General features: G+C 37.2%; 1 protein-coding gene across 2 annotated transcripts in view; it reads right to left on the minus strand.

Annotated features, from left to right (window-relative positions):
• The window catches only part of SCAPER (S-phase cyclin A associated protein in the ER), a 340257-nt gene that overhangs the window by 294301 nt on the left and 20169 nt on the right, over window positions 1–25787 (minus strand). For both annotated transcript variants that reach the window (XM_044979453.1, XM_044979452.1), the window contains exons 3-4: window positions 22482–22599; window positions 11395–11465 (exon numbers count right to left, since the gene is read on the minus strand). In XM_044979453.1, the coding sequence (XP_044835388.1) occupies window positions 11395–11465; window positions 22482–22599 (189 nt within the window). The remainder of the gene's footprint in view (window positions 1–11394; window positions 11466–22481; window positions 22600–25787) is intronic.

Consider the following 25787-nt stretch of genomic DNA (forward strand, 5'->3'; position numbering starts at 1 on the left):
ACTCAATTTGTGGGCTCTGTTTTATGGTCTCTTGAATTTAGATGCAAAAATAAAATCCCTTAAGGTTTTCCTACTTATAAATAAATATAAGGGAAAAATAAATGAATCTCAACTATCTTTCCAATGTAATAAAATACTTAAGGAGGGAGCAAGCTACCTGCTGTTCTTGTTGCACTACAGACACAGAACTTCAAGATGTAATTCTGTGTGGACACAGTTTACAATCTTAAATTACAGGACTGGCATCTTTGAACAGCCCGTAGAATTGCAAAGGAATGTGATACCCCACTGATAGATTAGTAGAAAAATTATAAAAACACAATTCTACCTTTTACTGAAGGAGAAGACTAACTTATTTATTATATGGGACAGGACTTTTTCCCTACCCTTGCTTGTATCTCAATTTGTAAAAAATCCCATAGCCAGCATGTGCACACAGATTATGTGACCCAGGAAGTACTGTCTTCAGTTCTGTGCCACTAACAATTTGAACCCTATGTAGAAATGTAAGAAGGAATCTGAAACCACTAGAACTTTTCTCCAACCTAAAACATAAAAACAGTCACACATTTTGTTCAAACTGTTCTTTTTTAAAAAGCTTAGCTTAGCTCTGCACATAAACTTTTAGACCAAAGTGTATTATGGTTAATTTACAACTATTTTAAAGTACAGTTTATGATGGAAAAGATGACAACCTTAACTACAGTGTCATAAATGGTTATATTATAACAACAGCATTTACTCTCTGCAGTCTGCATTTATAAAAGCCATGACTTTGGTAAGGTGATTAGGCTTCTTCTCACATTCAGCAAAGATTGTGAACATAAAGAATGAATTGTCATAAAACAGGTTCAATGAACTTCACGTAATTGAAATGAACATCTTTAAATATATCTTTACGATGAGCACTGGAGTCAGTTTTTATATTTATCTCTGAATTTTATACATGTGCTACATTTAGCGTTCATTTATTGGTTTATCTTTCTTGAGTATTTTGAGTATCAGTTGTATTTGGTCAACCAAAAATGACCCCAGTAGACATCCTTACTGCTTGAAATTGTTCATATATGATCACTTGCCAGACAACTGTATATTCTGGAAGTGTGAGGTTCTTTGGAAAAAAGATTTGAAAAGCAAGTTTGATAAACAAGTGCTTTTTATCTTCTAAAGTGTTTCTGTAATGTCATATCTCAAAAACAGCCTGGTCTAGAGCAGGGGTTCCCAAACTTGGTTCGCGGCTTGTTCAGGGTAAGCTCCTGGCGGGCCACGAGACACTTTGTTTACCTGAGCAGCCGCAGGTACAGCTGCTTGCAGCTCCCAGTGGCCAGGAATGGCGAACCGTGGCCATTGGACTATGGGGCCATTAGGCCATTGGGAGATGTGAGCAGCCATACCTGCGGACGCTCAGGTAAACAAAGCATCTCGCGGCCCACCAGGGGCTTACCCTGAACAAGCTGCGAATCAAGTTTGGGAACCCCTGGTCTAGAAACTCCAGATTTGTTTTATTCAGTTTTAAAATTTTAAAATTGTTGGATAATTTACATGTACTACAAATATTTAAATCTCTGAGAAGTCTGCAGGGTCCGTAGTGTACTTTTTAAAGAATCTCTAGTGCCTACTCATTACTATTGTATATAATGAAAAATTAAACATGTCAGTTTAATTTTTTGAAAGACCTTTAAACCCAGATTAAAAGAATCATCTTACACACAAATTCAGTAGAACCTCAAAGATATGAACACCAGAGTTACGGACTGACCAGTCAACCGGACACCATGTGAAACTGGAAGTAACCAATCAGGCAGCAGCAAGGACAAAAAAAAAAAACCTGTACTGTGCTGCATCTTAACAGTAGGCACTTCTGGGCTGCCTGTCCCCACCCCACCCCCAAGCACAGGGCAGCCACTTACAGCTAGGAGGTGAAGATGCTGGGGCTGCCAGCCTAAAGCAGCTGGAGCCAGCAGAGCAGGCACAACATTATGATCGGTGTCACTTTCATCCCCTTCCCCCCGCCCCGAGCAGGGAGGGGGACATTCTGTTTTTACTGCCCCTCCCCAGGCCGAAAGGGAGATGCACTGTTTTTACACACACACACTCTCTCTCTCTCTCTCTCTCTCCCCCCCACAGCGGGAGGAGGACAAGCTTGCAAACTCAGTCCAACCCAGGGCAAGAAGCTGTCAGCAAGGAAGCTGTGGGCGCTGAGGAGGGAGCTCAGCTGCTGCTGGAGCCTAGCCTGGAGTGTCAGCTGCTGGATCTGGAGTCCGAACTGCACTTTGTTCCGAGTTACAAACATTTCACAGTTACGGACAACATCCATTCCCGAGGTGTCCGTAACTCTGAGGTTCTACTGTATGTAGAGGAGGGCGGATAAAAACCAATGATTTTTTTAAAAAAAATCAAAAGAATCTGATTTTTTTTTAAATCGGATTTTTTTGATAAAATGCTTTTTGAGGAAAAAACCTATCTAAAGATCACTTTAATTAAGATACATTATAGTTCAAAGATATCTCATCACGGAACAGGGATTATAAATTCTAATTCTGTAGTATGAGACAATATATTCATGTAATGTTTAAGAAAAGTTTTGTAAATGAGTTCCAACAGTTCATGGATTAGGGACCCGATTTTATGAGGTTCCAGGGGCTTCTGTATAGATTATTTAGCTTAATCTTTCCATCTACCCAATAGGACTAACTGCTAAGTCTAAAATATACCATCAGAGATGCTTAGTTTTGCAGTTCTCAAACTGTGGATTTGTCTCTCCAGAGATAACATGCTTGTTAACAGCAAAAATGTTTTAAAATAAATAAATAATATATAGAAACAATATGGAGAAATAACAGACTTCAACCATATTGTCCCTCTTCAAATTTGTGTACACAGAGTCAATCCCTTACCTCTCTCTAAATGTGCAAAGTTTCAAAAAGTTCAGTGAATAGAAGATTGTTGGGGGCGGAATAGATCTGGACAAGAAGAAAAAGTCTGAAGATAAATGTGAGAAGAGAGGGACTGCCAGTAGAAACAAAAGTGAAACTGTTTGAGCAGCATATTCCAGAAGTCTTGAGGTCTTTCTGAGTATAGGCTTCATTGATTTGAGATCTACCATACCATTCTCTCACTAGAGGGGAAAACCTATAATGGCAGCAGGCCATAAAAGAGACCCAGTTTGGGAATATTTTAATGAAGTTCCTCTACCTGTGGATAAGACAGGCATGCATGCAAAATGCAAACAGTTCAACAAAGAAATGCAAGGCCTGGTTGCCCAAATGAAACAACATCATGAGAAGTGTTCCTTCTCAGGAGGAAGCTGTGTTGAAGATGATGAAAGAAACATGTCTGAACATGAAGGATCTTCAGGTTGGTAACTTTTTTTATTTCATACTTCTTTCTTAAGGACTGCCTGTCTTCCTTCTGGGCTATTCTTGAATTCTCATATTTGAGCAAAAAATATAGTTGTTACTCTATGGTACTAACATTTTAGATCCAGTTGTGATAAAAAATAAATAGCTGAAATAGGCACATCTTCCTTTTACAATTTCACCTTTAAAGTAGACTGAGTGTCAGTGAATGCAATGAGTAATACTAAATGAGTAGTATGGTAATAATAATTAAATAACTGCATTAACGTATTTTGTTTAGGAGAAACCATCCTCAACATACAGGATTCTGAAGACTATCCACCTTCAAGATCACCATCATTTTCTATCTTTTCAGAGTTATCTGCCAATGATAGTGTTTCAGTCACATCATTTATTTCACATAGCCACAGTATATCACCCGTAGCAAAAAGAAAAAAAATAATCTCCATCATCCAGAAACAACCATAGAAAAGTTTATGATAAGAACAAGCAGATTACAAAAAAAGGTAATTGATGAAAAAATTGCCCAGTTTCTTTATGCAACAAACTCTCCTTTCCATATGATTGAGAACCCACACTTCATTAACATGGTTCAGTCATTAAGACCAGGATACAGTCCACCCAACAGAGCCAATGTCGCAGGCAAATTGCCGGATAAAGTTTATGAAAGAAAAATTGAACAGTGTCCAAAAGGCCTAGAGGGTGAAATTGTGGGTGGAGCAATGTCCACAATGATCCTGTTGTATGTGCTTGTGTGACAACAGAAGAAGAGAATGTCTTCCTTACAGAAACAATTGATACATCAGGAAATGCACACACAGCAGAATACTTACAAGAAGTAGCAGTAAAAGCTATAACAAACGGTGAAAAAAAATTCAAATGTCTAGTATGCAGCTTGGTCAGAGACAATGCTGCAAATGTATCCAAGATGAGAATAAATTTAGAAGAGAGAGTGAAGAGAGCTAATAACATATGGTTGCAGTGCTCATTTGATGCACCTCCTAGCCAAAGACTTCAGTGTCCCCTAAATAAAGGCTAGTGCTGTTGAAATTGCAAAATACTTCCATAACAACCACTTTGCAGTAGCTGCTTTGAAAAAAGTGGGAGGAACCAAGCTAACTCTCCCACAAGACATGTGACAGAACTCAGTAGTGGACTGTTTTGAGCACTATATCAAGAACTGGCCTAATCTGATTGACAGTTTGTCAAGAGAATCATGAAAAAATAGATGGCACTGTCACAGCCAAAGTTCTCAACATTGGGCTTAAGAGAAATGCTGAACACATGTGGAGTACCCTGAAGCCTATTTCTGTAGCCTTGAACAAAATACAGGGAAATAGCTGTTTTATTGCTGATGCTGTTGAAATCTGGAAGGTACTGAGTGAGATCTTAAAAAGAGAAATATGCAATGACAGCATTAAATTACAAGCATTACAAAAAACGAATGGGACAAGCACTATCTCCAGCTCATTTTCTTGCAAATATTCTTAATACTCGGTACCCGGGTCAAACCTTAACTGCTGAAGAAGAGGAGTTGGCTATGACATGGACATCCAGCAATCATCCCTCCATAATGCCAACTATAATAAACTTCAGAGCTAAGGGTGAACCATTCAAGAAATATATGTTTCCTGATTATGTTTTAAAGAAAGTCACACCAGTGAACTGGTCAAAGTCACTTAAGCACTTGGATTCAGAGACTGTTGAAGTGATAATCTCACTTTTAACAACAATAGCTTCTTCTGCCAGCATACAAATAATATTTTCTTCCTTTGGACTAATTCATTCCAAATTGATAAATCATTTGGGACCTGAAAAAGCAGGAAAGCTTGTTTTTCTTTTCCAGATTATGAACAAACAGGAAAATGAAGGTGAAGACAACTGAGTTAGCTGCAGAAGCCAATATTTTAAGTTTCTCATGATGACCTGGCTGACATAGTCGATTTAATTAAAAAAAAACATATTTCATTTAACTAGTTTAGTTAAAAACAATTTTAACAAAAACAAACTTGATTTAAAAAAACTTGAATGTTTAACTAAATCCAAAAATTCATATGCTTATTTTCTTAAAATATACTAAGTTTGCTGTTGAAGAAAAAAATCCAGAATACATAATGTTGTTGTTTTAGTTAAATAAAACAATTTAAATGTCTGTCTGGTGATGTTCTCCTCCTAATACAGCATGGCAAGAAAATCCTCCAAATATTAATGATTAACCTATTGAACTGGAGATATTTATGAAGTCATTGGGTGGTGAACTATCTGCTTCAATTACCTTTGATAAATGAAATAACCAAACAATCATTCATTTTCTGATATAGCTGTAAAACTAATCTGAAAAGTTTTCAAAATAATTACTTTAAACATGTATAGTGTGTACCTTCTAGAAATGAAACCTACATCTGTCTCTGAGTTGTGAAGAATATATATTAAGGTTATAACAACCAACAAGAATGCACTTTTATGTAGAAATCCATGATTAAAGCAAGTCTTCCTGACTAATGATTTAAATGATAATTTAAATCAATTCAATTTAAAAGCATATCCACCCTGATGTAGAGAGACAACATTTTTCTTCATTATTTTTTAGAAGACTCTTCCCAGTATAAATTATATTTAAACTTAGAGAGAGAAGGTAGATGAGGTAATTAATCTTTTACTGGACCAATTTCTGGTGGTGAAAGAGACACGCTTTCGAGCCACACAGAATTCTTCTTCCCAAGTTTGTCTCTCTCGCCAACAAAAGTTGGTCCCATAAAAGATATTATCTCACCCAAATTGTCTCTCTAATATCCTGGGACTGACATGGCTACAACTACACTGCACATTTAAAATTATCACTAGGAAAAAATAGATAAAGAAATGCAGATACAATTTTAATTTTTTTTGTTTTCTTTTGAAATACTATTATAATTCATTAGGGTGACCAGATGTCCCAATTTTATAGGGACAGTCCTGATTTTTGGGTCTTTTTCATATATAGGCTTGTATTACTCCCTACCCCCTGTCCTGGTTTTTCATCCTTGCTGTCTGGTCACCCTATAATTCATATTATGAAGAGAAAAGACTTGATTTTCCATGTGGCAAGTAGTGGGGTTGTCCCACCATGAAGTGAAAGAAGTGAGAATAAGGGAACAGAAAGGCTGGTGTTGGAAACTTAATGAGCTTTCTAGGCTTTCTGGCAATTAGGCTTTTTGAACTACTGAGATGACATTCTAACTTTCTGAACTAAGGGTTTTTTTTGGTTTGTTTTTTAAACTTTAACTCCAAATTTCTTCACTTGGACACTTTGGTATTTTTACTATCCCTCTGGAAACTTAAGTATATCACTTAATTGATTTGCCTGATCTCTAGTGGCTCAGGAAGGAGACTGCCTCTTTGGCCAAGGGAAGCTTAAATAAGTCTCCTGTCGCTCTGTCACTGTGGTACAAAACCAGCCTAGATCTTTCTGATCTTCACTTGTGGCCCAATCCTACTCCCAGATTTTCACTGACGTCAATGAGAGGTAGATCTGCCCCTTTATGACAGTGAAATGCTGTTTTGTTACTTTAAAGAAAACAGAAAAAATAAATATGTAGAAGAATATCTTCTGCACTTACACTCTATGCACACAATGTAAAAGATACGATTCCCTTGGTTATAACATTTGAGTAACTTCTACAGTTACCCATCATCATTAATGTTATAATATGAATTTAATTCAGATATAGACAAACATATGCAACCAGTATAATTATTGTGCAAGAACTGACGCCTGTTTTTCTATCCAAACCATAAAGTCTGCTACATAATTAGAACAATAAAATCATACAGCAGTTATGCCAGCAAAGGTTCCATCATATGATCAGTTATCTTATAAAGTGGGCAACAAATTTTTTGTGGATACAACTATAGCTAAGCGTAGACAGTGGAAGTTAATGGAAAGGTTATTTTAAGTGCCCGGGCACCAGTCAGTTCTAACATTGTACATTTCAAATTGTCACAGTTTGATATCTGCCTTCCTCTCCCTTGAGTGGCAACTGTTAAGAAAGAACCCCAATTGTATCTGATGTTTGGTATTTTACTCTCCATTAGCTACTTGAAAAGGGTCAAAACTGAACAGGCTGTTAACCAACTTTGCCATAGCACTACTGGCACCACCTTTATTCAGCAGTGAAACACAACATTCAACTTTTATTTTTAAAATGGTCATGACCCTGAATATTTCTAATGCAAAAATACTATCAAGGTTGTAGATGAATGATGACTACGTTCTGTACAAATATTTAATGCTTGTTATCAGCAAAAGTACCACTATTTTTAATAAAATATCAGTAAATTGCTAAACTAAATCTTTAATTGCAATTTTTTTACTCCAGTTGAATAAACAAATTTAACATTATTTTTGAAGAGTATAAATAAATATAACAAGAAAAAGAGGGCTGAGGGAAGGTTTTTCAATACTATAGTCAAATATGTAAGCACTCTGCAGCACCACCATTTTATTAAATTTACACCTCTTAAGAATAAGTTTAAAACTTATAAACATACATTGCAAAACTCTCTGCTTTTGACCAGGTGGTATTTTCAGGGCTAGGATCACGTTGCTAGTAATGCAGAGTCGCACTGGCCAAGTGTGTACTCCAGAATGGAGTTTACCTCTGGAAAGACAATCACTTCCCTAGTTCCCTTGCTTGCAAACTGCACTATCCTAGTGCAATATGCTCCCCTCTCTAAAACAGGCCAATTTGGAGAGGGATAAGGCAGGATAATAACCCTTCATCCTCCCCATCCACTTTGGAGCAATTTAGTTGTATACTAAAGTTCAGATCCAGAAAACAATCATGCATCTTAACATGAAACAAGCAAGTAGGTCCCATGGATGCCAATTATTTCAATGGGATTATTCACGTGTGTCAAGCTACAAACAAAAGGTGTTTGCAAGAGCCCTTGCTTTCTACTGAGTATTAAAGAGAGTAAGGGGTCTGAGACCATACATAAGATGCAGTGTTTTTTTAAAGCCTTATTATAAACAAAATTTTATCTATTTTCAACAGTGGAAGTGTTTGCCAAATAACAAAATCATACACAGGTGTTTGTAAACACTTTAATAAATCCTTTGTCTTTTTTGAAAACTATGTGCTTTTTAAACTGAATTTGAAATAGAAACACATATTCCTTGTATCACAAATCACACAGTTTATGTGGTGAAAAGTTACTATATTAAAAACTGAATAATCTATCACTTACACAAAAAAGGAACATTTTTCTTTTTTTCCTTTATACCATCTCCTGTGATGCATAATATCAAAGACTGCCAGACTTACAGATCAAAATGTTAAGCTAAAACTGTTATATCAAAGAAGAGGAACAGTTAAAAAAGATCAAAAATGATGAGAAGCCGAAATGTATTGCTTTGTGAATATAACATTGTTATATAGTTAGTTCAATATCAAAGGCAAAGCTAGTAGCACCGCCTATTATTTATGTTGCCTGACACTTTCCATTGTAAAATCCTGTTTTTGCTTATAACTAACTGGACTGCCAAGTGTCTATCACGGACTGAACTTTTGGGGGAAATTTTCAGCCAGATCGATTCAGCCATTTCAGAGTATATGAAGCTAGGGAAAAATGCATTGTTCTCCTAACATTAAAAAATTCCAGTGACCTTTTCTTTGAAAAGTTCTAGGTCCTCCATGAATTGGAGCAGGGGTTTGAAATTTGGCACGGAGGTGCCATGTGACTCAAAGCACCCCCTTACTCATACCCTACAAACTACTGTAATATTCTTTGTACAAAATAAGCCCAGTGAGGTATCATTGAAAACTAATAACTTACTGGTCAATTATATGTATGACTCAACATTATATGTAAAGTTATGAATTCCACCTATATGATGTTATTAGCACATGTTCAAAAGCAGACAGCCCTGCCTAGGCAAAAGTTGTTAAACAGGTTTATCCTGAACCAGGGAGTATGTTTATCCCAATTTACATATAAGCAGTAAACAGGTTCATCTGAACAAGAGGGTTGGGGGGGCGAAGATAGCAGTAACACAGCAATTTGCATTCTAGCAAACACAATTGGGAGGGAAAAAAAAGAGTATGAAGCTTCTTCCATCAGCAGACTCCATGCCACCTTCCTCACTGCTTGAATAAATTTTACTTTGAGGGGTAACCTTTCAAATAATCCATTTAAAAGGTTTACAGCTCTATAAAGACGGAGGGCTGAACCTCTAGTGATAAGCAATTGAAGCAACTAATTGAATACAATATTAGTGTATCATATAAGATCTTTTATGAATGCCTATAAGTTATAACACATTTCAAAAGTGTCTCTTGGATGGTGGTTGACAGTGAGTAGAGGGTATGGCAATAGAGGGGGGCCGATAAGCAAGACCTCTGAATCTTCTGACGTTTGCACGGTGGCTTGGCGCTGCGCTGGTAAAAAGGTGCACGTTTTTCAGTGAGTGCAGGGATTCATCCATTTTCTCATTAAAGAGATTCGACCCGTTAAAAGGAAGGTACTGGATGGTGTTTTGGACCTCCCCAGGAAATCCTGACGATTGCAGCCAGGAGTCCCTCCTCATGATTAGCCAAACTTCTAGAAGCTGTCTCTGCCACATCCACTGCAGCCTGAAGAGCTACCTTTGCCACTAGCTTTCCCTCATCTAAAAAAGATTGAAATTGGACCATCCTCTGTGGAAAGCCTGTCTGTGAAGACTGCAAGCCTAGAACAGGTATTAAAATTGTATTTTGCTAACAACACTTGGCAGTCAGTGACAGAAAATTGCAGGTCTGTGGAGGAGATGACTTTCTTCCCCAGGAGGTCCAATCTCTTAGAGCCTTTATCTGCTAATCTTTGTATAAAATATGCCTATTGAGGTTTCACTGAAAACTAGTAACTTACTGGTCAATCATAGGTATGCCTCAAGATTATATGTAAAGTTAGTGAGACCTAGCCCTTTCAACAGTCACCTGTTCCACCAGAGAGTTGGGTGCAGGACGAGAATAAGAATTCAGCCCCTTTCACAGGAACAAAATACCATCTTTCTGTATTCAGTGTTGGTATTCAGAATGCTGATACTCACACCTTCTTATCAACTGTTGGAAATGGCTGACGTCCATCTTGATTGCATTGGCCTCGTTAGCACAACAAAAGTAATTTTCCTTCTCTTGATATTCACCCCTTCTTATCAACTGTTGAGAATAGGCCACTTCCACCTTAACTGAATTGGCCTTGTTAGCACCGACCCCCCACTTGGTAAGGCAAATCCCATTTTTTCATGTGCTGTTTATATATACTCCTTACTGTATTTTTCACTCCATGCATCCGATGAAGTGGGTTTTAGCCCATGAAAGCTTATGCCCAAATAAATTTGTTAGTCTCCAAGGTGCCACAAGGACTTCTCGTTATTTTTGCTGATACAGACTAACACGGCTACCAATCTGAAACCGGGGAGAAAGAAATATTCTATACTATTCAATAGACTTTTTAACTGCTAAATACATATCTAATAATGTAACTATTGACAAATGTTTTCTATATACGTTATGAAACAAAGTGAAGGGGGACATGATTCCAACTCAGGCCACACGGTGGTAAGAAGAAACTGGAGAGGCGTCAACCTACACCACCTCTTATACTCTTGGTCGGGAGCACGAGGAGAGCTACTGCATATGTGCAGGCCAATGGATGCTGCTTTGAAGAACTTCCGGACTTTGGTGCATGGCGTACATGCATACCCACATGTAGAATATACATAGTGACATCACTCGAAGAAGAATTAAAGACTGTTTCATAATGCATATGGGAGCCAAATTAAGGTTGCATAGACAACCTTCATTGTGGCATTTTCCAACTTCTGTTTACTTAACTTTGCAACATTAATAATGTTCTTTTAAGAAAAGTCAAGTGTGTATAATATTATTTATATACACACATGCATGCATGTATGCGCACACATTATTGAGTAAATGGTGTATTAGTTCTATTTCATGACATTTATATGATGTAACTGAAATTAAAACAAAACTGAAAAGTTCAACATATATACCTGTTTTGTAGGTTTGTGTGTTCCATGAGTCACTCTCTTAGATTTTCCACCTACTTGCCATTTAGACTTACCTGTAAAGAAAACAATTATTTTAATCAGCAATAACTATTTTAGGAAGATATATTATTCTAATATTTAAGCAGCCAAGCTTGTAGTGTGCTAACAACAGTGTACTACACTCATAAGATAGATGAGGGGAACAATTAATGAATTAAACCAATTTGCTAAATTGTATGTACTGAATTTGATACTTATTTCCATCGGTTCTAACTGAAGGAAAGAACTGAAGATACAATTTAAAAGTTGGCAAATATAAGCACGCAACAGAAAAACTAGAGATTTTTCTACACAAGGATGGACTGCTTTCCAAAGGTGCTAAGCACTTCTGAAAACCAGGACATCATCTAGAAGTTAAATACACCACTTTTATATACAGCTCAAATATGGTTAGAGTTTGCAGGTAAAGTCAACAAATATTGGTGTTATTAGTTTTTATCCATTGCTTATTTTAATCGAAATTTTATTACAGGATTGAAATAAGGGATATTGGTTGGGAAAACAGAAATGGAAAAGTTTAGCCATTAACTATTTTTCCTGAAGAACTGTTCATACAGCCCGGACAGTTGGCTTACATGCCCCTTCCAACAGGTGGAGACAGGAAGAAACAGCGCTCTTATGAGGGCACCATTTTTATGTTTTTTTGAGAGGCTCCCAGTTGAATGATCTGGCAATAAGTCTTATAAACTACAATAGAATGAATAAAAAAAATGAAATATAATTCATCAGAATAAGCATGTAGTACATCTACTTTAACACAATATTCTCAGATCTATAATTAGCAGGTAAGAAATTTCCTTTCTTGGAATGTTTTCATAAGAAATGGATTTTAAAGGGGGTTTGGATTTAAAAAGGGGTTTGCTCAAAGATAGATCTAATTTCATAAAGCTATTTCTTTTAAGTTATTTTTTTCTTGATTTACTCCTCTGATTTGATGTTTTACCTTACAAAACTATATAAAATGTAAAAGTTACAGGGTCCTATTTTCAAAGTGTAAGCAATTGAGACAAAATACTAATTATGGTAAATGTACTTTCTGACAACAGGTATATGTTTAGAGGAAAGATTCACACATCTTACTGAACTGATCAGATTATATAATGAAATAAAAGCAACTAAAAAACTGAGTGGACTTAATATAGGTCAGGGGTAGGCAATTTATGGCACGCGTGCTGAAGGTGGCACATGAGCTGATTTTCAGTGGCACTCACACTACCCGGGTCCTAGCCACCAGTCCGGGGGGCTCTGCATTTTAATTTAATTTTAAATGAAGTTTCTTAAACAGTTTAAAAACCTTATTTAATTTACATACAACAATAGTTTAGTTATATATTATAGACTTCTAGAAAGAGACCTTCTAAAAACATTAAAATGTATTACTGGCACGCGAAATCTTAAATTAGAGTGAATAAATGAAGACTTGGCACACCACTTCTGAAAGGTTGCCGACCCAATATAGGTCCTTGCTATACAAAGCTGGACACCACTCTTGAATTTTAGAACTGACACACTGAGTTTTAACAGATATTTTGGGGCCAAATTCACTGGCAGGGTCAGCTGTTTTACATTGTTCTGGTGATGTAATGCAACTGGCTGAATCAGTTAAACCAGGTTTATGGCTATTTTGCGGTGGTGAAGCACACTAGTGAACCAGGCCTTTCATTTTTAGACAAAATCTACATTACCCGTTTTAGAATTCTTCTTAAAAACATTGAATAAACCAAAGTTACAAGCACAAATAAATTAAAGATTCTGAACTCAACATGAGCAGGTTTCAGAAATAAAAATGAGATGCTGTGTGTTAGCAAATAAGAGATTGTCCACAGAATACATATTACACTCCCTATTCATTGAAAACCTCAAATTCCAGATGAGATGTATGCCAGGATTCGAAAGATTAAAATATTACCACAACTGAGTGCTCTCATCTGAAACTGTTTACATTCCCAGAAGGCAGAATTTTGTGTGTGTGTGTAAATGGCACAGAAAACTTGCACCATTAGTCCATTTTCAAGCATATCAAAATAGATATGCCAGTACTAAAAAGGATGAAGGATAAAAAAAAAAAGAAGTAGTTATCTCTTTAGAAGGCACAAAAAACGTGATTTATGAGTAAAAACTGGGAAACGTTTGAACAAGTCAGGTGCAGATTAAAGCAATTTCCAGGCAGACTGAATATGCAAGGCAAGTACATAAAAAGCACAACACTTATGTCAACACTGGATTTTGGCAATTTAAGACAGGTATTTTTTGAAGGATTTTTAAACACTTTCTTCCATGTATAGGACAAACAAGTTTGTCTTTTATCATCAGCCATGCTTTCTTGCTTCATTCCCCTTTTTTATTCAACAAATATTTTTATGGCTAATGTACAATAATTTCCTTTCTGTATTCATGAGCAGTGCCACCATGATGAGTGTTATTCAAGACTTTGTACTTGTGAGGCCGACTAGTCTGTAACTGTAAAATATTAGATTGGTCATGAGATGGTAATCAAGTATTAAGCCTTTTGCTTATGAGGTACTTATTCAATTTTAGATTAGAACAGTAGGGACCAACGATCACCACCTCGTGAGTTGTTAACTAGCCATTGTAACATAAGCGAATTAGTGAAGTTCTGGAAGTTTCAGATATAACTTATAACTTAGGTCCATTTCATCTTTGACAGGTAAATCTAGTGAGGAGAGGTTGGGTTATTATGTAGAGAGATTGTACATCTCATCAGAAGGGCAAAGTGCCAGTATCTCTAAAACAAACAATTGTTAAACTATACTCAAGAAGGCATCTTTTACACTGACAATCTCAGCAATTATCATTGTCTCACATCTTTTCCTGGGGAACTTTACTGAGAAAGGAATGCAACTCTAGGAACAGCTGGAGTCAGATTTCTCTGACATCTTTCAATCTGGTACTAGGCAGCAGCACTATACAGACCACACTTGTCTCAAAAATCATCAGAGTGGTGGACAAGGATCAAGTATCCATTGTTTCTTTTACATCTATCGTTGCCTTTGACACTGTTGAGGTGTTGTCAGTGAACCCTGGCAGGGATGGAAAGAAACACACTTGAGTAGCTCTTTTATTTCCTCTCTGAGTACACTCCAAGGGTAGGGCTAGGTAACTACTCATTTTTCTCCAAGGTTCTCATGTGGTGTCCCACAGAGTTCTATTCTGTCACCCATCCTCTTCCATGTGTACGCAAGATATCTAGAGGAGATAGTGAGAAAGTCTGGCTTGTAGTGCTATTACACTATGCTGACACCACTCAGCTCTATTATTTCTTTTTCACTGGCCCCAGATGGTGCAGTTGTTCATCTGAGCCAGTCTCTGGCATTTGGATAAGAAGTGGCTGCCTGGAGCTCCTTTCAAATAAAACAACAAAGGCAATGCTGCTTGTCTGAAGGAAGGAACCAATGGGGAGAGAGAGATTATTTTTGGCCCTCTAAATGTGGGTGTACACTCTCATTTTATTATTAAAGTTTGTAATCTTATTGGACTCTCAGCTACTTTTGAATGTTCAACCAGGCATTTTCAGTCACGAGTCCTCAACTCCAGCATGCACTTCTTCCTTTGGTCCAACAGAGCCAAAATTTGTTGATCTCCATCACATACTGCAAAGCCTATTCATTCTATCAAGCTTTTTCTAAAAGTGTAGGTTATTATTTTCCAAGTGCCCAAGATGTGCTGGACACCTCCGCACCAAATAAAATATATTCCCTATCCTGAAGTGCTTACAGTCTAAAGCCCCAATATTGCAATATGCTCTGCCTGGCCAGAACCTTCTGTGGCGATCAAATGACTTCAAACAAAAAGGGAATAAGGGGAAGAGAACAGTTACAAATACAAGATTATGTGGTTACTTTGGCATGTCACACATGTTTCTTAAATTTACAAAGATATTTTGACATTTTTATTTTGGGTTTAGTGAAAAAGGTCTCCCATGGGAAGTGTTCTAAGTATTATTAATATGGTATCAACTTTGATTTTGCAATACAATCTTTGTAGATTGTTTGCCTATGTGCCTCAAGTTTTCTGATAGGTACATTAAATAATTAAAAAGTACATAATTCCTGGATTCCTGTATGCTGAACTGCCATAATTTGTTTAATTGGGCCAGGGTTACCCAGGCCCAATATGCATTAACAATCACAGTCCTAATGAGGGAGTCTAGATACCATTCTTATTCCACATACAGTTGACAAATCCAGTATTAATTCTGGAAAGGCTAGAATATCAGAAAAATACCTTTAACAATTCCTTCCTAATGGAGCTAAACTCGGCCACAACATACATACCCTTTTGCCAAGGGAGGAGGCAGGGGCACAGAAGCTGGCTCTCCCACCCTTTACACCAGCTGAGTTCCCTTCCACAAGGGGAATTATCTGTTCCCTGCTATGACCAGATTCTGGTCACTTTAGTTTGTCTGAGCAGTGCAAAGAGGTCAGATCATAAATGAGAATTTAGCCCACTGTCTTTATGAAAGAAATTACATTTGTATAACCTGTTAAATGTTAAAATAGAGCCAGCAGGGCCATAAGAACCAGGAAATGACAAGTTGTGGCATGACTGTCTGGGTGTTAACTTCTCCTGTAATGTCCAAGTATGTGTGACAAACACCATTTAAAAATCACATCTGAATTTAACAGAGGCTGGAGTTTCACACTAATATTCATTCTCTAAGCATCTCTGTCAGCGAACTGTTAAGATCTTCTACAAGCAACTAAGAACATGTTGAAAGTTTCTAAGAGAATATTACAAGCAATCCAGAACTAAAGACAGTAATTCTGTTTAAAGAGAAGCCTCCCACCCTACCACAACTGCCTCAAGTATATAATTGCTAAATATATTTTATGTTCCTCTTTCAGCATCATAAAATAGTTGTTCACATTACTACCTTCTTCAAAGCTGTAATTCTGAATTATAAGTGATTTAAGACCCTGATCTTGCAAACACTCAGGAAAGTATTTTACTTTAAGCATATGAGTAGCCCCAGTGAAATCAATGGACCTACTCACACACTTAAAATTAAGCATGAACAAGTGAGTTTGCAAGATTGGGGACTAAACAGATGCGTTTTGGGATAACAGTGGTAAATGAAGCAACAATGAAAAATTGCTCCTGTTAAATATCCATATAGTTATGTTATTCAGAATGTGCATGTAAAGTTAATTGTTTTCTCATACCAAAGTAATTTAAAAAAAACTTTAAATTTTCCAGTTGAAAATCTAGTTCTACATTTCTAAATCTAATCTATATTTAGACATAATTAAGCATGCCAAAGAACCTATTTTTCCCTGTTTAGAACATGTTGAGATTAGAGATGATAAACAATGACTTGTATCTGTTGTACTACTTCAGCAGGAATGAGATTTGCCACAAACACAAATTGACAAATATAGGATGACTGCAGGTATCAAATAAACAATCAGAGTGATTGGAAAACAAGTTATCTGAGCATTCTGAAAGCTACTATTGTTCTGATTACTGGCCTAGTGGACTGGCAGAAGCAGTAAAAGTGGCATAATATGATTTTAGTAAGGCTTTGCACTCTATCCCACACATTTTCATATGAAAACTAGGGCCTAGAAGAAATTACTATAAAGTGATCGCACAAATGATTGAAAGACTGTACTCAAAGATTAGTTACCAATGGTTTGCTGTTGAACTGGGAGAGCATATCTAGTGGGCTCCGCAGTGGTCACTCCTGGATCCAGTACAATTCAATATCTTCATTAATGACTTGGATAACAGAATGGAGAGTATGCTTATAAAAATCTATGGATTACACCAAGCTGGGAGTGGTTGCAAGTGCTTTGGAGGACAGATTAGCATTCAAAACAACCATGACAAATTGGAGAATTGGTGTGAAATCAACAGGATGAAATTCAATAAAGATAAGTGCAAAGTACTTCACTTAGGAAGGAAAAAATCAAATGCACAACGACAAAATGGGAAATAACTGGTTGGTGGTAGCGCCCCTCTCCACCTGGTTACCTCCTTTAATGGCAATCCGCTTACAGGTTTTGATGGACAGGTCTGGGTTCTTTTGGATCCCGCCACCCACTCAGCAGGGTGAATCTTTTTTCTTTTTTGCTATGAAATTATTTGGTGGTGCCTCCATCCCCCTCAATCCTTCCTGGCAGGGTCACCAGGGCAGTTTGGGAGGAAAATTCTAACTACAGAGTAATCCCCACCTACTTGCCAGATAGTTGGAGACTTCCAAGAAATAACACAACACACAAAAATATATTCAACACAATAATTATATTAAACAGGCAACAAATACAACACAGAAAAGGATCGGGAGGTTATTAATGGCTCACAAATTGAATGAGAGTCAACAATATGATGCAGTTGAGAAAAAGGCTAATATTCTGGGGTGTATTAACAAGAGTGTTATATGTAAAAGATGGGGAGGAAACTGTTCTGCTCTACTTGGCACTGAGGAGTCCTCAGCTTGAGTACTCTGTCCAATTCTGGGCACCACACTTCTGGAAAGATGGTGAAAAATTGGAGAGTCCAGAGGAGAGCAACGAAAATAATAAAATGTTAATGAGGAAAGGTTAAAAAAAATGGGGCATGTTTAGTCTTGAGAAAGAAGACTGCCCACTGAAGGTAGGACAAGAAATAATGGGTGTAATCTGCAGCAAGGGAGTTTTAGGTTAGATAGGAAAAACTTTCTAATTATAAGGGTAGTTAAATCCTGGAATAGGCTTCCAAGGACGTTTGTAGAATCCCCATCACAGGTGGTTTTTAAGACTAGGATAGATAAATACCTGTCAGGGATGGTCTAGGTTTACTTGGTCCTTCTTCAGTGCTCTCAAGGACCCTTCCAGCCCTGCGTTTCTATGATTCCCCCTTTTTATTTGAGGTTTTTCTGCTACCAAAAACTCACCCCCCCCCACAAAAAAATCATCCAATTTTATGTATTCACTTTGGTGTTGACACTTAGCCTTGCCAGCGAGAACATATGCTAAGGACCTGGCTCCACAATTAATGGCAACACTTCTACTCAGTTTTACACTAGTTTAGGTACAACAGTATTTATCTCACAAAAAAATATTCAAAAATACTAAAAGCAGCAAAGAATCCTGTGGCACCTTATAGACTAACAGACGTTTTGCAGCATGAGCTTTCGTGGGTGAATACCCACTTCTTCGGCTGTTGCATCCGAAGAAGTGGGTATTCACCCACGAAAGCTCATGCTGCAAAACGTCTGTTAGTCTATAAGGTGCCACAGGATTCTTTGCTGCTTTTACAGATCCAGACTAACACGGCTATCCCTCTGATACTCAAAAATACTAGTATTTTAAGATGAAGACATTTTAAAATGTTGGATCTTCCAAAATACAGGTTTAGGAAAAAAAGGAGTACCCAGATGCTGTAAGTATAAGCTTTCAGTCTCCAGGGAAAACAACAGTCTGCACTGATCTTGCACACCACTAAGATATAATTCAAAAGCAGAATTAATATTCACATCCAACAAACCAACAATTCTTTCAAACTAATTATACTGTATTAAGATCATAGCTGCAAAAGTACAGCTGTGAAATGGTACTCCAAGGGCACCACTGAAAATTCAATGTCTCCACATTGTGTCTGTTTGGACATTTTAACACTGATTCTGAGTGGTGATGGCCTACGTTCATTTTCATATTCAGGGAAAATTAAATAGAAATTATCCACCTGAAACCTAGCCAATTTAAAGAAGCTTCAGATACTGCACCTGAATCCTTCTGTCAATTTCTGCAGTTTTACAACACTTTCCTAATTTACCAAATGTTTTTCTCTCCTCCATTTCTGTAACAGTAGTAGGTTAAAAACAATTCAGGAAGAACTGTGATCATTAAGTTGATGGTGTCCTTTTAAAGGAAGAACAGTTTATGGAAAATCTTGAATCTAAAATTTTGAAAATGCTTTGATGTTCACTAATGATAAACACCATATAATTGTTAAATATTATTACTCTGACATGGACAAAGTTTGTTAGAAGTTTTTTTTAAAAGTGACAGTTTGTATATACACTGGAGTTCTTATATTTGTAATTTTTCAAAATGCTTTCACATTCATATATACAGATCAACTTTGCTCACAATGGCACTTACAGAAAAGGTTTTGCATCCCATTCTAAGGTGCATATTCAAAAGGAAGAGCCTCTCATTAATTAACATTTTAATTCTGAGACACCAGAGTACAGACCCCCAACAACATAATGAGACTTATGCAGATAAAACGTTAAAAAAAGGCAACTATAGCATCTATGTTTAATTTTTTTTTAAAATAGCAGCAACAAAGTTGTCTTAGATACTATGGTGATAAGTGCCAAATAATCACCTAGCTAAAGAGAGACTGTTGTACTTGAGCACAACTAGGCAAGTTAACAATGCAGTCAATACATTTCCTTGTTCTGATGGCTCTGCTGTCTCCAATTTACTGTTAACAGATTTTTCCATTTAATATTTATGGTTTAGATATAAACGTTCTTCCACTTGAACAGTGGCAACATCCCATTCTTGTGAATGTGTTCACACTGTAAGACTCTGAAAATACATGTTCCTTCTTAGCAAGAATTATTTGCAACTCATTGCTGTGCACAGAGAAAGCAAATAGTTTATAGTAACTTACTCTAAAACTAGGCAGAGTCCCCAGTGTTTGAGCTATGACATGTTCTCTAATTTTTTCCCATTTAATCACCTGGGGCCTAGGGAAGGGGGGCTTTCAGGGAACAGTATTGGGAACAAAAGGGTTTCTGGTCATCTCCTTGTTTTTATTTTGTTTAGATATTTGAGCTCCTGAAGAACCAGAGTGAAAGCTCCATTCTTGTCCCTCCTTCGGACCACAGGGAGAGTCTCCTTTCCCTTCTTTACACTTGAAATTCTCTTACTTTCTTTGTAGGTGTGATATAGATGGAGTAAAATCATGTAAAACTCTTTCTTCTCAACTGGTACAGCCCCATGTTTTTACAACCCTTAACCAGAACAGAAAGGACACCTCTCTAATTTCCCTGTTTAATGGGTAAACAGAGTGAAGGAGTGTCGCTGAAGCGAATACTGAGATAGAAGGCTAGTCTCTCCCAATGAAAAGAGAAAGCCTTAATTTATTTCCTTTCTTTCTTCTTTTCCTTCTCATAGAAGTTCAGTGTATTGTACCTGATAGGGAAATAGCAGTTGTCCCTTTTCTCGAGCTTGATTGAGAGAGAGAGAGAGAATAAATCTGACAGCCACTTCTTAACAACTAGCCATTGTTCTGCCTTGTCTTACTACATATAGCTAATTTAAGGACTCACATGTCAGCAGTAACCAGTAAGCAAAAACAGATGCCGTATTGATAATTCTGCTATATCAGTTGTTCCCAAACTTTAATAACCTGTGAACCCCTTTCACTAAAACATCAAGTCTTGCGAACCCTCTCCTAAAAATGAGTATTTCCAGGGATTTTCTCATTTACCTGAGTATAAATTATAAAAGCAGTGATCTTGGTAATATAAAATTTGGTTTTATGACATGCTTATTACATACTATTTACTATTAATTATTATATATCATTACAGTATTTTTATTACATTATGAAAACAGCAAGATCTCACTTTCATTGCTTGTATCACTTTAAATAAGCCTGTTATAAAACAAGGCTCCTATGTTTCATCAAGGAGTATCAGATGTGGAAGAATGAAGGTATTTAAGAAGCCATCTCAAAGAGTTCCTCCTACACAAGCATTCAGGTCTTGAGAGTCCAGGCAAACAATGCACGTTACAACAAAGCTTAAACTTGTTCTTCATAATAATTTTAAAAACAATACGAGCTGCCTACTTAATTTTAAAAACAGCAAAAAATATCCATCTCCCTTTCCATTTCTTAGAAGGAGTCTTGACAATTAAATCTCCTCAGTGTGACAGATATGCTTGCTTTGATCTGCTTAGCTCTTGGAAGTCCAGGGGCTCCGGGCTGCTGGCCCTAGGCTGCCCGGGGTCCCTAGGGACAGCTCTGTCTGCCATTAGGGAATTTTTTCCCCGAGAACTCCGTGTAACATTTCATGAACCCCAGTTTGGGAACCACTGTGCTATATAAAAGCTTTGCAGACTGTGCTTATACGCTTCAGACAGGAATGCCAGTGAGGCAGGATAGTTGGGATAAGGCTGCAGTAAAAAGGTCAGAGGCTGAAACCGTAGAGTCTTAACGTCCTTTGAAAAACCGGGCAATTGTAACCCATGTTCATTTTGTTTTATAGTTGATAAACACAAAGGATATAGCCATCCTCCTTGTTTGCCAGAGTTCAACAACAGTGTTCAAGTAAGGACCCTGAATATCCCAGTGCCGAAGTTCCTACAGCACTTCAGAAGTTGCTGATGTTTCCTGTCTCCCACTCTGTGCTGTCAGCACTTCCAGGATGGGATATCTGAATAAGTTTTTACCCGTTCCCACCACATACTCTACCTCCAGGGTTTGTACCCTAAAGCAATGGGATTATGCCTTGCTCTTGCACTTTCCCTTCTCATATGCTTCTCCCCACACACACACACACATCCTGGAAGGAGGAAGAAAAACCTTGGGCTGTGTGGACCTATCAATGGACTTTGTTTGGGGGTTTTGAGTTTTATTTACAGATTATTTTATATTAATAAACCAAGTCCCAAAAGAAGGTATTTTTGACCAACAAAAAGCCTGAACTGTAATTGAACAGTCCAAGAGGGGAAACTGAGGCAGACTTCCTGTAGCGTAAACCCAGTTCACAAGGGGCACACAGGAGGCTGACTGTAACCACTCTGGTTACAGTCAACAAAAGGGGACAAAACAGTAAAGATACCTTTTATTTCATCTTTATCAAATTTTTGTATACATTTTACAAAATTATATTTGAATTAAACAGGAAGCATACTGAAGAAATTATTTTAAAATATTGATGATATCTATGTTTTAAGCAGTTATCAAATTTAAGATAAAATTTTTAGGTATAAAAATTTTTACTTCAAACTTTTTTTTTTGGGTGGGAGAGTAAGGGAAGGTTGGGGGGCAGGAAGTTCAATACTTACTATCGTCCTCTTTGCTTTCCAGTGGGACACTCCAAGCAATAAGGTTTCTTGCTGTACGACCCTCTTCTGCAACAATTTTCCTCACTTTGTCATGACTATTAGAGCGCTGGAAAGAAGCCTGAAAATGTGAAATACAGGAAAAATGCATCATTCTATTTCAAGCTAATATATTAATTATCTCAAAGCATTAATGCTAAAACATCCAAAAAGGGGCTTGCAGTTGACAATCCTCATATAAGTATAAATATTAACTACTATTTGTAAAAGTCTGTGAGATGGGTATTGTATTTTCACCACCTATTAGAAACTGTGTGGGTGGCATGGATATACTCATTCATTTTCACAGAGACGAGGCATGTGTCATAGCTCTTACAGTGTTTTCTAGCAGAATGTTTAATCAGAATGAGAACTAGTGTCTAGCCCTCAGCTGGAGTTTCTCTACAACTGACTTTTTTTTAACCCTGCTTAAATTGATTGCCAGCATTGGAGAAGTGTTTATACCTTTATGAGTGTGTTCACCTTGTGTTAACCACACCTGCTACACCTTGATGTGGCGGCTGCTGCTCCTAAACCTGGATAAAATCGGAAGGACTGAGCACAAGACAAACATCTAGCCCCATAAAAAACAAACAAAAACCACCTCACTGGTTATAGAAATGGAACCAAGCTACCACTCCATTACAGATGGCTGCCAATGCCTCATGTTTCATAAAGGGTTCTGGAGAAAGTCAGGACCCCACAAAGGCTGATGATGGCAGCAAGAAAACACTTCAAAGTTGGTTACTGGAATGCGAGAACAATGTTTCAAACGTCAATAATCTCGCAAATCATGAGGAAAACTATGTACTCAAAATCCTGGACATCAGTAAGAGCAGATTGACCAGGTGTGGACAAGAAGCACTTCTAGCATGAAAAGAAAATTTTCATCTGTTCGAGTCATTGTGATAACAAACACTGAGTGGGAGTAGCATTCATTAGGACAGACTGGGCATACATCATCAACTGGGCATACATCAACCAATACATCATATATGCCAGACTCCAAACCAGATTGGACCAAAAGTGTCAATCAGAGAGTGCTATGCTCTGCCAGAGGAAAACAGCTTCAAGAACAAAGAGGAATTCTTCTATTGCCTCCAGAGTATGATTGACAGAATATCAAAACATGATTTACTTCTTGTGATGGGCGACCTTTAACACTTAGGATATGGAAAGAGTGGACAGCAGGATGGATAAAAATCATTTTTTTTTAATTTAAATCAGATTTTTTTTGATAAAATGCTTTTTGAGGAAAAAACCTATCTAAAGATATATCTTAATTAAAACTATTATAGCTCAAAGATATCTCATCATGGAATAGGAATTATAAATTCTAATTCTATCGTATGAGACAATATATTCATGTAATGTTTAAAAAAAGTTTTGTAAATGAGTTCCAGTAGTTCATGGATTAGGGACACAATTTTATGGGATTCCAGGGGCTTCTGTATAGATTATTTAGCTTAATCTTTCTATCACCCCAATGGGACTCACTACTAAGTCTAGAAGATACCATCAGAGATGCTTAGTTTTGCAGTTCCCAAACTGTGGATTTGTCTCTCCAGAGATAACATGCTTGTTAACAGCAAAACTGTTTTTAAATAAATAAATAATATATAGAGGTGAGAAATAACACACCTCAACCCTACTGTCCCTCTGCAAATTTGTGTACACAGAGTCAATTCCTTATCTCTCTCTAAAAGTGCAAAGTTTCAAAAAGTTCAATGAATAGAAGATTGTTGGGGGCAGAATAGATCTGGACAAGAAGAAGAAGTCTGGAGATAAATGTGAGATGGGTGGGACAGGCAGTAGAAACAAAAGTGAAACTGTTTGAGCAGCATATTCCAGAAGTCTTGAGGTCTTTCTGGGTGTAGCCTCCACTGATTTGAGATCTACCATACCATTCTCTCACTTGAAGGGAAAACCTATAATGGCAGCAGGCCCTAAAAGAGACCCAGTTTGGGTCTCATCTATCTCTGAGTTGTCAAGAATATGTATTAAAGTTATAACAACCAACAAGAATGCACTTTTATGTAGAAATCCATGATTAAATTGAGTCTTCCTGACTAGTGATTTAAATCAAATCAGCCCTGGTGGACAGGGAAGTATGGATTGGTAATCATCAACCAAAATGGCAAGAGACTCATTGAACTGTGACTGGTATCCAATCTAGTTCTTGCAAGCACCCTGTTCCCTCACAAAGACACACACAAAGAAAGATGGAATTCACCAGACGGTAAAACAAAACAAAAAACAAAATAGATTGACCATGTGTGCATCAACTGAAGATTCAAGTCATCTGTCCAAGATTGCAAGGGTATATCAAGCTGCAAATATTAGCAGTGACCACAATCTCTGCGTTGCTACACTGAAAATAACGTTAAGAAAGATCACCTTTTAACCAGAAAGCAGCAAATAAAATCAACAGTACAAAGATGAAAATGAAAGACTACTGTGAGAAATTCCATCTTGAATTAAGAAACAGGTTTGAAGCACTGCCAAAGGCAGATCAAAGTGAGACACAGACTGAACCTTAAGAAAAATGGGCAGCACTCAGAGGATTGAAGGGGATCGAAGCTGCAGGAGTCACTGTTGGATATCAATATAGACAGAGCAAGAATTGGATAAGCCAAGAGACAAGGCATCTCATCAAGGTAAGGAAAGCACTGCCAGGAAAACTCCTGAATACTAAGACCAATGAAATATTGGAAAAACCAAAGGAGGAATATAAGAAACCAGACCAAAAAAGTGAAAACCAATGCAAGGAAAGATAAATGGAGATATGTGGAAGACCTAGCAGCTGAAGCTGAAAATGCTGCTATGAAAGGAAACCACAGAGACATTTACTAAATGACTGAAATCCTTTGTGAAAATTTAAAAAATAAGAAATTGATCAGTCAAAGGCAAAGATGAAAAAATGCTTACAACTAACAGCACCAGATTTTGATGAAATACGCTAAACTTATCAACTTGACATTAACATCAGCCCAATAGAGATGTCAAAAGTACAGGCTGTAGTCAAGGAGCTGAAAAACAACAAAGCAGCAGCAGATGACCAAATCACAGCAGGAATGCTAAAAGCAGTTGATAACACAACCCTAACAAATCTGAAAGAACTATTTAATGAAGTCTGGTAAAAGGAGACCCTCCTCTCGACTAGTAAAAACATAGAATCATTGTCAGAATACTCCAAAAAGGTTGTCTCACTGACTGTAACAACTAAAGAGGAGTTACACTACTCTCTGTTGTAGGGCAAGTTTCTGCAGT

This window comes from Mauremys mutica, chromosome 11 (genome assembly GCF_020497125.1).
Source record: "Mauremys mutica isolate MM-2020 ecotype Southern chromosome 11, ASM2049712v1, whole genome shotgun sequence".
Classification (NCBI taxonomy): domain Eukaryota; kingdom Metazoa; phylum Chordata; order Testudines; family Geoemydidae; genus Mauremys; species Mauremys mutica.